Here is a 14,380-nt window from a genome sequence, read left to right as displayed (position 1 = left end):
GCGTTGCTTTTTTTTTTTTTTTTTGATAAATCGTCTGATTATAGTTGTCCTATTTTACTGATCTCCCTTTGTCTATCTTGGCCACGTGTTCTTCCGTAATACAGATTCAAATCGAACTTCTTTGGACTTCGAACGGTTAATTCGTATCGAACGAAATATATCCAATGATTTTTTCAAAAAAGCATGGAACGATGATATATTAGGAAGTTCTTTATGGGACACGCCTTTCCTCTTCTATTTAAACTATTTTCATACGACACGCGAGGGCTGATTTTCTATTGAACTCTGACCTTTGCTTGCTAATTTATTCTCAGACTCTTTGGCTCAATGATCATTCTCAAAAATATGCTCTTAAAAATATCTTTCCACGAATATTCTGTTACTAGATTCGAGAAGATTAATGTTGTAACATCAAACTTATCTCTAACTAGACCAAATCATTCAATAATTCATTACCCCTTGGAAATTTGTTTTTGTTTATTCAATTTCTTTTTCTTCTTCTTCTTTTTTTTTTTATTTCTACTGTACGTATCTTATTCCAGTATTATATAAAACGTCTTAGATAAGACAATCTAAAACAATATGTGTAAATTTCTCGTCTCGATGATCTACCATCGATCAAAGGAAAAAAATTTGTTTCCAATATCGATCGAATATTGATCGCTCAACTTTCTTCACCAATTTGAGAGGTCGAAACCGAATTCGGTAACGAACGAACGAATAAGGGAATCAAACCAGATCAAATTCGTGCCGTTATTATACTTTTCTCGGTCAAGACAGGCTGTCCAACTTCATCCAAGTAAAGTCAGTCGGAGCTAGGCCAAGCAGATCGTGCAGGACAGCGATTCGGTTTCTCGAACGGGTCTCTTTCCTTCCTTCAGCTCCGAATCTGAATCTGCTCTCTTTCACGGACAAAAGACGGAGAACGAAGATCACGTCTCTCCTCCTCGTTTTTATAGCATCAAGCCCTCGAGGCGAATTTTCTCCTTCTGACTCGTGTTGATTATCCGAGATGTGTCGAATAAACGAAACCAAAGCCAGGCCTTCGAGCTACGAATCGGAATGGAACACACACCGTGGACCTTTGAACCCGTTCTCGTCTTATTCCATCGACTTCTCTTCGTGCCCCGTGCAAAGAGAATTCGTCGTCCAGAAACGCGACGAGTAAAATTCCGGACTGGCCTCCCTCGTAATCGTACGTCCAGAACGTTTGTTTCTCTTCTCCTCACGATATCGCGCGTGCGTCGTTGAGCGTAATCGCGAGGCGTGCGTACGTAAACGTGAAAGACGGTGACACGAGCTCTCCATTGATAAAAAGCCAAGAGACGATAAGACGGCAAGAGTCGCGTGGTCCCACTATCAGAAACTCCGACGACGACTGGACACAAACCTTCTCTACCTCGTACATCAACGCTCGTGGTTGATGGGGAGGGCAAGGAGCGACAGAGACGGAGTGAATACCGCTGGTGGTGGGGGAATAAACAGGGGCGATCGTTTCACCCCCACTACCAATATATATATATATATATATATCGTTCTACGTCCACCTCCCACGCAAATTCTCTCCAGGATGAAAACAAGCTGTCCTCTTTGGATTCGATCAACGTTTCTATCACGATTATTGCTTGGCGTTTCTTCGATATTGCTTTTTTTTTTTTTTTTCGTATTCTACAATTTGTTTTGAACGACTGATTTTTTTTTATCGATTTCGTATTGTTTTTTTACAAGCTTTGTATAATTTTAGGTAGAATTTAATGTAATCGGTATATATTAAATCATCTTGGGTTAAATAGGATGTAAATAAGATACTTTATTTGTAATTTGTAATTATGTTGCGAGGCATTGTTAAAGTATTTGGTTAAACTTTGGAATGATGAATCGTGGAAAATAATTTTATAAACGTAGTTGACGCATCATTAATATTAATTACCTGTTTAACATTCATACTGCGCGAAAACAAAATAATAAATCTATAATGCATTCATTAAAAATTAATTGCACATCATTTTCTTTTAATATAAAAAATAAAGTATTTCTAATTTAATGTGTGAAAAAGAATTTAATTTTTTTTCTTATGTATGATTTTTTATCTTTATCTTTTAAATCGTTCTATTTCTTTTATTTTATAAAAATAAAAGCGATCATCGTTTATCGAGAATACAAAAGAATTCTATGTATAGACATAGAATCATCAGGTTTTCAAAGTTCAATTTTGTTTCAGCTGCTTGTTGAACATGTGCAATCGCAATGTTGTTTTATTTTCTCAACTCTAAAATTATCTCCGCGCGCAAGGAGGTGACGATGGTGGGGGTACGATAGGGGCGATTATCCCCTCCAGTCGCCATTTACTCCCACTCCTCGCTTCTCCCCACCACAACGACGAATACGAGCCAGTTACCTCTCCATTTTTGTGTTTCTCGTTCGTGAGATCACACTTTTATTCGAAACTACGTATCTTTTGAATTATGTATTCGTTATAAAATGTATGCAAATATAATGCAAGCAACGCATACTCCTATAGCTGTTTCGTAGGAAGTTTTGAAAGTTTGTTCTTTCGCGGGAACAAATACAGATGGCGGAAAATGAAAGCGCGGGAATAGATCGATAATTCAAATTGATTTTAACAAATTCTCAAAATATACGATTCTTTTGCAAACTGAAAATTAATTTTCGTATTTTTTCCATTATTTTTCTAATTGTGAATATAAATTTTCCTCGAATTGCTCGTTGAATTGAAAATGAAAGGTATTCAACCACAAACCAGGGAGGCAAATTTAAAGACAATGCACCCTTTGTTTCTGCACTAAAAGAAGCTTGTCCAATTCGTGGATTTTCCCTACAAATTCTTCACGGAACAATGAATATTTTAGTTTCCAATTCAACAATTCACTCTCGAATAGGTATTTAAAATAACAATCTACTAAATTATCTTCCTCGTTCCTCGTTTGTCTCATTCCTCGTTCATTTATAGAATACCTTATTAATGGCTTTGTTTCGTTAGCTCGTTCCAGCGTTCTAACAAAAAAAAAGTAATCAATGCTTCGAACAATCTCCTTGGAAATTCAATCACCGTTACGATGCACAAACCTTGCCCGGCCTCGTTCTTATTGCCTTTAAATCCCAAGTTCCTTCGATAAGAAAGGCAATAATCTCGCGAGCCATTTTCTTACGGCCTCGGTGAAAGCCCTCCGCGAAAACTTTTCGATATTCCCGGGAATGAAGAGGGAACTCTTTCCGGGCCGACGAAGTTATTATCGAGGTGAATGGAGAGACGCACAAAGAATATTGGACAGACACATTCATTCCCGATCCTCTTTGTTCGAGAGGTGTGAAAAACCACGAGAGGATTCGGGCAATTTTTTTTCTTCTCTCTTTCTCTCCTTTTCTTTCTCTCCTTTTTTGACTACAAAAAAAAATTTTTCATTTATCCCGCAGCTGTTCGTTCCATACTCTTTTCAGAGCTTTCATTCAGCGTAGAATTAGCGGTGACTGTATATCGTCATCGGAATCGGTCGATTTTCGAGAGGAAATGGTCGAGTCGATAACGCGTGCGCCGCAACCACACGATAACGGGAGATTTCAGAAGAAAAATAAATATCACGAGCTGTACATTTGGCAAGCTGATAAGAGAAAATTGGTATGCAAAAATTAATATCATATAGATTATATTTCGTTGTAAATTTTTTAGTATTCAACGAAAGAGTTATTGAAATGTATATAGATATATTCCTTGTATGTATTTTCAAATTTATTGTGGCAGAAGATCAAATAATTTAAATAATTTGAAAGTGTAACAAATTTTCATCGAGAAAATAAAAAAATATAATTATCCGACGTTTTATTTTGAAATTTGTCATAATTTCACCAGGACGTTATAATTGAAAAATTCACTCCAGATTAAGGAGAACTTGAGGATTTGAAAGTGTAGACAATTTTTATTGTAAAAATTGCTGTATAATCCGATTTTCAAATTTATCACGAGTTCAACGAGAGAATAAAGTTGAAGAGTTCACTTCAAATTAAGGCGAAGTCTTCTCAACACGACCGCACGAGGATAATTAATAATCCGCTGAATGTATCGCATTTTAAAGAGCCGATCCCCCAGCCAGAAGCGCGAAGAAAGCTTCCGGGTGCCGTTAATTAATTCGCGATTCCATTCGAGTACGAAAGTTCAAGTTGAAAGACCATTCCGTGCGTTGGTTATATTCTCAAGATCGTGCATTACTCGTGGTCAAGAAATGAAAATAAAAAGAAGAGAATGGAAAACAAAGGAACGTTGATTTATCGCGGAAGAATTCGCTTCATCAGTGAGGTTGTTCTACAACGCTTCTATATGAATTCGCGATTCGTCACGTTAAACTATTCTTACAAATGTCCATGCGTAAACGTAGTGTCGTGAAATTAAGTGTCGTGAAAAGCAAATAATCCGTAGATTCTATTTCCAAAAAATACATATATCGTAGTAAAAAAAAAAAAAAGCAAATGATCTATCGATTATTTAAAAAAAAAAAAAAGATAAAAATTACCTGATGTGCTCAAAACGATGTGTTAAGATGGTTGATGCGCTATTCTTTCTTCCTCGAAGTCGTTTCGCGAATACGAACGTTTCGCGATCGATGAAACCGATTAACTGGAGGCGGATATGTGAAAATGTATAATTGCGTGGAAAGATACGATATTTACATAATCAATTGGCACGAAAAATTGATTTTCAAATGATTTTTTCGACCGGGACACGTGGTGTCGAGACGGCTGGCGTCGTTACGTGTGCAACGCTACCGATGTATGGTACCTTCACGAATACTTCTCCGCCCCAAGATTCTTTCCCTCCGTCTTTTTCTTTCATCCTGCCCCGCCACCGACAACCCCTCTTCCTGTGTCCCCGCCGTTCACCGTGATATCCCCCACCACGGGTTTCCCCTTTCGAAACGCGATGGACAGCCATGGGTTCCCGGGAGACCCGTGAGGGACGTAGCTACTAATGCGAGTGCCACCACCCATGTTTTTTTCATAATCAACTGCAATCGTTTCAACTCGGCGAAACGTATTGACGTGCGTGGAAATTTGTGGCGGTTCGGAAATTTCGTTTAAGACAAAAATTAGCTTCGAGTTCGAATTAATATTAGAACAATTGATATTTATGTGATGCTATGCACATGTATATTGGAATATGGATTGGATGTTGAAATATTATAAATATACGTATAATTATCGAGATCTTTTTCCTAGAATATATGAAAATATATTTTGCTGAAAGCATTCGCATGTTATTGGTAATTGTCGGTAAACATCGAAGTATTTTAACATTTAGTTATATACGTGAATTTTATTGATTTTGTATCTCGTCCAATTTCCTTTTAAAAATTTTTAATTTTTTTTCTAATTAGAAAATAATTTGAATTTTATTTTATTCGATACATTGACTTTTTTTACGTTTTCAGAATAGAGAATTTTTGCGCGCAGCTTGTAAATTATGCACGTGTTACATTAATTTTTTGTGTCAATGATACGGTGCATGCAGGCGAATATTCGTTGATAAAAAGGGAATCGCGGTTACCTGTGCAACTTGGTATGTTGATGACACTCTCGTTCCACTTGCCATTCTTGCACTCGAGTATCCTTGTCCTTTCTTTACTGTCGGGGAACACGGTACCCAATTTGCAGAGAAAAGTCCTTGAGGTTAGAGTGCCATTCAATACGTAACTTCCGTTGGGCACCGAGACATCCGGGCAGTCCAACGCTGAAACGTTAATAATCAGCTATAGAGTTTGCTGTTCATTTGCATATAGTTCCTATTCACCACGTCAAATTATAATTATGTTGTGCATCAACGAATTATTGGTGAATATTGATCAATCTATTTCAATCATATTTACAATTCAATTCCTTTTGCCTTGAAATTATTTATTTAATTGCAAATATGGAAATTGCGAACTACAAATGTAATTTTGTAATTCTGATTGACTCCAAGATAAAAAAGGATCCATAATATTCGATCGTTACGTCACAATGCAACGATGACCAGATTATAACATATCAAAGAAATCGTAGAGAAAAGATATCGTATGTCAGACATGCTTGTGTTCTAAAAAAAAGTTCGTCGATTCGTTATTTCTGGATGAAGGATTCATTGTGCAATCGTTTGTTCATATCGAATTCCAAGCTCTCTCGATTTCGATCTTCGATTTCAGGAAAAAAAAAAAATAAAAAGAAACGAATCGACCTTCGTTCTCAGGAGGTTAAACGGACCTTGATATTGCAAGAAGAATCCTCGTGCCGTGTACAGCCTCTTCGTGGCGACAAGGTCGAGGGTGATCACGCTCGAGTTCGAAACGACCTTGACGCCAGCCGCGGTACCGCAATTCTCGAACAGCGTTCTTCCTTTTTCTCGCACTCTCACGATGTCCACGCAATTGCCATCTGTTTCTGGTCCTGGACAACAATTAGAACATTTTTATTTCTTTATCCTTATTATATTCTTAATTATAATACAATCGCGTTAGATATTTCTATACTCTGTACATACTCTATTCGTCTTTATTTTTTTTTTTTAAATAGAATATAAATCACGCGAAGTGAAGGAGAAAAAAAATTTTATTAAATTGTTAATAAAAGATTAAATTTCGTTAATCATTATAATCCCAAGCATATGTACAGATTCTACGTTCTCGAACTTAAATATTAATTAAAACGATCTGAATGAACTCGTTAATTTAAAGTACACACGACTCGTGATTTCTTAATCGATTCTATGCAAGATGCACGTAGGTTAATCTTCAAGTCCGGAGGGAAAGCGAGGAAATAAAGGGGAAACGATCGATACTTACCCCGGATATTCAGGTCATGGAACGTGAGGACGATCCTGTGCCCAGGAGCCGACCTGAACGTCCAGCCGCACGTACTCTCGCCGAGGTAGTAAAGCGGATAGCCTGGTGAATTTATGAAACCACCCTCGCCAGGAATCACCTTCAGTTCCTCGTTGCAATATTTTCTCACTGCAGCCTCTGAAACAATTCCCGAAAATGTAAATAAATCGAAGTTCAAACATCTTGTCGAGGAAGCACGAATAAATATGATATGAACGCTATACAACTATAAATTACCTCTTTTACAGTCTTAAGGGGGATGGAACGGAAATTAAATTTCTTCCCTAATGTACGGGCGAGAGGAGAAAAGGAAGGAGGGGGAGAAGAAAGTGTAAATTATCTATATACCAACACACATGAAAAATTCTATTTTCCCCGACTCAGTTGAATTGCCACCCCCGAGCAATCGACCTCCCTCGAGTATTGTTCGTTCCAGAGACGCGAAAGGACGACACTTTTACCGACATAAGGACGCGCAATCAACATCTGCATCCGTTTCGGTCCATTTGTCGATTTCGAGTGTGACTGCCGCCACCATTATGCGACGTTTCGCCTGACCGAGGGTGTCCTTGCCCCACTTTCCACAGGAGGGGTGAACCGACCGGAGAATACCTACACCTGGAGGGGGCTGATACCGGTTGTAGGGCATCGAAGGGGTGGCACGATTCTTCCTCTATCTTTTCGAACGATGAAAAAGATCTTCGCTCTATTCTTCGATCCCGTTCCTTTTCGTCGTCTTATTCTTCTCGAACGGTAAAATTCCTCTATTGAAAGATACGTCGAGAATGGTATATATATATATATACATATCGAAATGACGATACGAATTTTTTGCCACAGATTCTCTCGGCTAAGATTTCGTAAATATTAATTTTTTTTAACGTGCGCTCGTTTATTTGCTAAAAATGATTTATATAAAACAGATGTCGGTGTTATGATAGAGACATCGATCACATTGTGACGTAAGTAACACGTTTTCTTGTCTACCAAGATTATTTTACGATGTGTAAAATAATACACAAGTTTATTAATCATTGGTTGTATAACCAATGATCAATTTCTAATTTAAAATTATAATAATTTTTTTATTGGAGAAATATTTTCATTCGATAATTACGTAAAATTATTGCATGAATTGATTGCACACAAGTCTAAATATGAAATTATAATTTTTCTAACGTGGAGATAGAAAATTATCGCGTAAAAATAAAAATTATCACATAAAAATATTCCATATTGATCGCAGATGGGTCGTGTTATATAGAAAGGAAACTCGATTAAAGAGCCTCTCGAAGACTGTGATTCGCATTCAACGAGTCTTTTCGCATCTTTTACTATTTCATAGTTCGCCTGGTTGCATAGAGACAAGGGATTAACGCGTCCTTCGAATTTCTGTCTTTTGTCGCATACGTGTCATTCATTGCGATTCTTCGAAAAGTCGGTCATTATAAAAGTTTCGTGTGAAACTTTTTGACTCCTTGATATTATAAAGAATGAAATTGTCTCGAATCACGTTTTCGCGAATATTGAGAATGGTTTTCAGAATTTCAAGCGAATTTGAGGGAAAGAGAAAAATTTATTGGATAACTTGTTAAGAATTTTTATTGATTTTAAACTTTCTTTCGTATAAACTTTGAAGTTCAAGGTGAAGGAAAGAAAAAATGGATTAAAAGGATTTGGCGAATTTTTATTTAAATTATGCGAGTGATGAAGAAAATAGAAAGATTTTTGTAAGATTCGTTGATATAAAAGGTTTTCGTAATATATAAAATTAAGAAAGTATCGCACGTGACATGGCATTCATTCTCTAGCTTCGATCAAGATTATCTGGTATTTTGTTTGGATTATCTAGATTGAAGATTATCGATAGAACGTGACTGAAAATCGATCGTTCTCTACGAGAAGGAAGACGACGTGTATGTGAAAAAAATGAAATCAAGTATTTCCTGTTTCTCATGTGTTAAATGTTCTATGGAAAAATTAATAGAACTTATTTTTAACGCGAGAAGATAATTATTTTTTTTTTCGTTTGTCTCGATAAATTAATTTAATTTATAAAAAATATTTACCAGGAATACAGGCGTACTTCAATCGTAATGTGGCTGGATTCCAATAAACGGCGCTCGGATGGTCGGTAGTAAAATTGTAACGACAATGCTTCTGTCCGGAACATCTAAAATATAGAAAGACTTCAATACTCGATTTCATATTTAATCCTCTAACGTCATATCGTTGCATCTTAAATCTTTCTCCATATTTCAAGATTTTTAAAACTTCAACGTCCAATAGATTTCTAAATTACTAACGATTAAAAGTACACCTCTTTGAAAAATTCGAATACTCAAAAGTTTTGCTTTGCTGCCCGAGCAAAAAATTTTTCCTTAAAGAAACGTAGAAAATTTATCAAGTTTTAACGAGAATCTATGCCAATTTCGCGATACCAAACACACAGGTACACAAGATAAATTTGCGTATAGCAAACAGCGCAACGCAGATTGTATCGATTTCTCTGCAGCGTCGTCAATTAAATAAGCGAGGCCGGTCATTAGGGGTGTGTACCGGGTGTCGAAAGTGCGAGGGCCGCTCACAAAGGAGAAATCGCTATTGTTTTCAGATCGAGATGATTGTTGCGCAGGGATCGAGAATGGCCAGGCTAGGTGGAACAATGGGCGTAGGTTTTCACCCCTTTTCACGTGGTGGGACGGTGAATACACCCCCTCCCCCTCACGCCGATTTTATCGCTTCGTTCCCCTCGCCGGAAATAAAAGGGAAATAACGTTTCATGCGCCACCCACGCGAGGAATCCCTTTGAATTTTTCGACCTCGCGACTCTTTCATCGTTGCATTTCCGAACGAGTTTCAAACGTTGTTGATTTGGAATGGATACGATCTTTGACTCTCCCTTGAAAAATTTGCATATCCTGACGCTTGATGGATCCATTTAAAAATATTGAAAATATTTTAGAAAAATACGTTCGAGGATACGTTTAATGGATAGTTGCAATGGTAATTTACCTGGTAATTTGGTTTTTTTGTTCAGGTTTAATAACGCTTGAAATTTAATGAGTTCGAACTTTAGTAGTTTCGGATCTTCGAATGAATCGAGTAGTAACGATATAGTAGATTTATTATTATTATTATAGCTTCATTAAAAAAACGTAATGAGACGTGAAAGATATTTTATGCTAATTAATTTGAACGAGAATATTTCATATTTCTCTCAGAATATTTCATGTATTGTTGTAAATATATAGCTGTATATTCTCTAATATTCTTCAAAATACTACACAAAAAATATTCAAATGATATATATTTTATTGTCGATAATTTTTTTCGTCTTCGATATTTTTCGCTTAATTTAAAAAATACAAAATTGTTCTGTATGCTTCCAAAGAGTAGAAAAATTTCGTTTGAAAGAAGGAAAAAACAAGGACGAAATCCCTATGACAAGAGAAAAATTCAATCCTAGAGATAGGGTAGGGCGTTCCCTTCGGGTTCGCAGTTGCAACCCCTTATTTACAAAGTTCATCGAGCTGTGCTCCTCGCGCGCGATGCACTCTCCTGGAAACGATTTCTCCTTCGGCGGGCATCGAACGTCGCTCAAAAGGCAATTAAAACTTCGCGTACGCTTTACTGGCGCACATCAAACGGCAATTTTGCGTGTCGAGATTTCGTTCCACCCTTGAAGACACGTTACCAACATGGGACACATAGTCATAGAAGAGTAAATTTCGTGGAGAGAGGAAGAGAAAGGAGGAACGATTGCTTGCAAGTAAAAACGATTCTACATTTATCTTTGGTGATTTTATCCACGAAATAGATCATTCTCGTCATTCTTGCGCTTTTCTGCCAACGAACACATTTGTTGTGACGGACAATGAGCATATTAAAATAGTAGTATTTTGTATTTGTTATTAGATGGGGTATAATAAAAAAGAAGAAGATAAAAATTTAAATAATGAATTTCTAATCTCTATCGATTAGACTTCATATCGATGTGAATATAAAATTATATTTGAAACGCGTCAGGAATTGTTTTCTAATTCTGTGGTCTACGCGCCGGTAATGTAATCCAAACCGAATATCTTTTACTCTCTCCTTTCCTTGCGGATGCCTAGTGGGTGACTCGTATTACCAGAGACGGTGTGTATTGTGTATTCGAAATGATACGAAAAGCGAAAGTGGTATCCCTCGAGTTCACAAAAATTCGAAAAACTGATCTTGATCTACTAATCATATCAAGAGATTACTTTCACGAATTTACTACAATGTGTCTCACAAAGAATAAATACGAATAAATAAAAATGATCAAGTTTAACAATTCGATTTTTAAAAAGTTAAAACAATGATCATAAATTGTCTCAGAATTTCTCAAAAAAATGGTGTTCACCAGTTTTTCACATTCAACAACATACCTCTTATTCAACGACTGTCTAACATCCACCAGTCCGAATCGTCCCTCATCAGCGTCGTCGATATAATTCCCTTTCAACCCTTTCTTCTTGTAGGAACCGCTACCTCGACTCTTGTACATCTTCTTCCCTATCAACTTCTGCAAATCGTATCCGCAAATACGCGTCAGATTCGAGAGATACTCCGCTTCCAGGACGAAGATGAACGCCTTCAACGATCTGCAAGTCAATCGAACGGCGCCGTGCGAACAATGGTCCTCCTGGATGATCTCCATGTAGCCGCCCGGCAGCTTGACGCCTTTCAGAATCTTGGTGAACGGCGGTTGAGTGCTCGAGTGAAATGTTCTCGACGTCGACGAGCACCTCGCCATCAGCAATAACAACAGAAGACTCGTCAGGGTCGTTGCTCCTGGCGCCATGATCGTTGATCATCACAGAGGTCGAGGTGGCCCTCCTCTCGAGATATTCTTAAAATTAACCTCCTCGAGCAGGCGAAGGAGTCAAGTGGGCCGATAACGCGGGCCAATTTCCCTCTGTTTCTTGTTTCCCCCTTCCGATATGGCCAGCCACCGGCTCTCTCGGCTTCTCGGTACCGAGGTTAGACCACTCGAGGACCACTTTGTGAACAACCACGATCCTCGTTTCTCTTCCCTTTCCGTCGGCCCTGTGAGAAACAAAAAGTGAAGGGTGTGGGGACGCCCTTTTGGGGTAAGAAAGAAGGATTCCGTTGGAAATCCAGGGCTTTGCGGAGCTTCCCATCCGAGTGATAAACCGTTGCGCGGTAAGAACGAACGTGGATTTTTAACCACGTGGGTGTTGTTCCATTTGTTCAAATTGTACAAAATTATTCGAAAAAGTGTACGTAAAACAATATTGTAATTAACTGTTAAATGCTATGGTGAAATCGAAACACGATAATTTTAATTCTCTGACGAAATTCTAAAATACTGAAATATGAATATAATGAATAATAAACATTTGACATTATAAGTTATCAAGACTAATAAACGTGATAGTTGAAATCAGAAAGTGTCTGTAACATTTAATGTGAAAAAAAAAGAAATAATCTCAAGAAGAATTTGTTAATCGGTTTCAAGCGTTCCCTCCGTGGTTTATCGATCGTTGTCCACAATTTTTCTTAACAGAAAAATACAATTGATTTACAAAACGGACTTACTAGAAACGTCGATAGGCTCTCTCATTCATCCAGGTCGATAAATTTTCAAAGGATTCTCGCGAGAATGCGGCCAGCAACTCGGATAAACCTGGCAAGACTGAAGAGGTAGGATTATTTGCCGATGAAAATCGTGGCTCTCTTTATTTTCGCTCGACGCCTCCCGGCATCTTCAGATTTGTTGCCACACCAAGAAACCCTGGTGCGCGATTAATCGGCCACGGCCAAGTCTCCAGTCTTCCAGACGACTCTCGATGCTCGTTGACCAAGGATGCGCGGATTAGAATAGTATTGGGAACGCGAGTTCGATCGTCACGCGCGCATTGACATTGACCGATTTTTAACGCCGTTGTTTCTTTTCTTCTTTTTTTCTTCGTTTAATTTTAAGGATCTATTTGTTTACTCGTTAATTTTAGAACACACGATTCTCTTCACGCGTTTGTTTGGGATAGAATTATCGTAGATACTTTGATTAATAAAATGGCACGCTTTGCGTGTGATTGAGTATCAAAAATTTGAAAATCGTTATGTTTACGTTGCAGATTGTGAAGCGAATGTTTCGCCTCTGTTTTATTTCAAGATATACCGATAAAGTCGATTCGCGTCTGGTGCGATCGAACGATGCCCGACTATTTTTGAATCAGTACTACTCGATCTCTATTCAAAACATTACTCTTTAAACCATCTTCGAAGTGTAAACTCTCACGGTAGTATCTTTGGAATTGTTGGAATTTTTGGTTCCACTGAATTATCAGTCTCTCGGAAATATTGCTTACGACATAATACCTTTGGAAGTTTCTTTACAAAAATATACTACCTTGTATATATATATATTCTTTCTTCTTAAGAAAATATAAATATAAATTATTTCTATAATTCTCGAGAAATATAACATCCAATTTCCATTCCAATTTTCAAAATCGACTTTCGAAATGGAATCGCAATCGTCGATCGTTTCAAATATTTTTTTTTTTTCCTCAAATTTCTCAAACGATTCTTCCAAAGGCACCGATCGATCGATCGATCGATAATCGATCTCCTCTCCTCGATCAAACTCATCAACCACTATCGACCAACATTCGCCCCTGTTTTTCCGCGATCACGAGCAATTTTTCCATCTTAAACAAACCCATTCTGCGCTCACCTGTCCCCCACACTTTTGCTCTCAACTTCGATCGACCACATCGCGGAAACCATCACTTCCGACATCATTGAATCCTTTCTTCCGCCTCGATCATTTCGTCGAGGCTCAAGTTTCTTCGAAGCACACGAATCCACGGGAAACGACACTCTCCAACTTCGTATTCCAGGTGAAATAAAAGTCTCCAAAGCTGTCGGCACGCCTCGCGATAAATCAACGCGAAAAGCCGAGGGGGCCATTCATCAAAATCCCACCGCGCTCTTCCGTTATCTCTGTTTCGCAGTCCGCATGATAATACCACGCGGGAAGAAATTTCAGAAAAAAGAAATACTTCTACGTGACTCACGCACACTTTTTTCACTTCTCTTCTCGCGCCAAGATCGAACTCGCCGATCGAAGAAGAGATAAAAAAAAACAGAGACGTAAAAACTTTTCAAACGCGTTTCATTTCTTTCTTTTTCTTTTTTTTTTACCGACAGAAGAACAAATCTAAGAACGTAAACACTCGAAGAAGAAATAAGAAGAGATGCGAATTAAATCGAGTTTGCCGGTTAAAAAAAAAAAAAAATCTTCGTGCCTCTCCAACGAATTGAATAAACGCGTTTTCGACTCGATCGTGAAAAAAAAGAAAAAAAAGCAGGAGAGCTACGCGCCGTTTGGCTTCGTGCCCGACACTGAAGAAACGCACACGCACCGAGGTGACCCGCTCCTGTCGAGCATTCGTCGCCGTGTGCCACGAGCGTGGACGAAAGCGTGTGCTGTCAGTCCGTTCTCTAACATTGACAGC

At 38.0% G+C, this 14,380-nt stretch overlaps 1 protein-coding gene across 1 annotated transcript in view; it reads right to left on the bottom strand.

The window, feature by feature from the left end:
- Positions 1–11,942, bottom strand: part of LOC102675588 — a 27,856-nt gene extending 15,914 nt beyond the window's left edge. Inside the window, exons 1-5 of the mRNA XM_006614095.2 lie at positions 11,282–11,942; positions 8,936–9,039; positions 6,828–7,004; positions 6,250–6,432; positions 5,558–5,740 (exon numbers count right to left, since the gene is read on the bottom strand). Coding sequence (XP_006614158.1) covers positions 5,558–5,740; positions 6,250–6,432; positions 6,828–7,004; positions 8,936–9,039; positions 11,282–11,697 — 1,063 coding nt within the window. The 5' untranslated portion in view covers positions 11,698–11,942. The remainder of the gene's footprint in view (positions 1–5,557; positions 5,741–6,249; positions 6,433–6,827; positions 7,005–8,935; positions 9,040–11,281) is intronic.
- Between the last annotated feature and the right edge of the window lie 2,438 nt (positions 11,943–14,380).

This window comes from Apis dorsata, unplaced genomic scaffold (genome assembly GCF_000469605.1).
Source record: "Apis dorsata unplaced genomic scaffold, Apis dorsata 1.3 scaffold_169, whole genome shotgun sequence".
Taxonomy (NCBI): Eukaryota; Metazoa; Arthropoda; class Insecta; order Hymenoptera; family Apidae; genus Apis; species Apis dorsata.
Note: the sequence above shows the minus strand (reverse complement) of the source record. Positions and strands in the feature narration are given on the sequence as shown.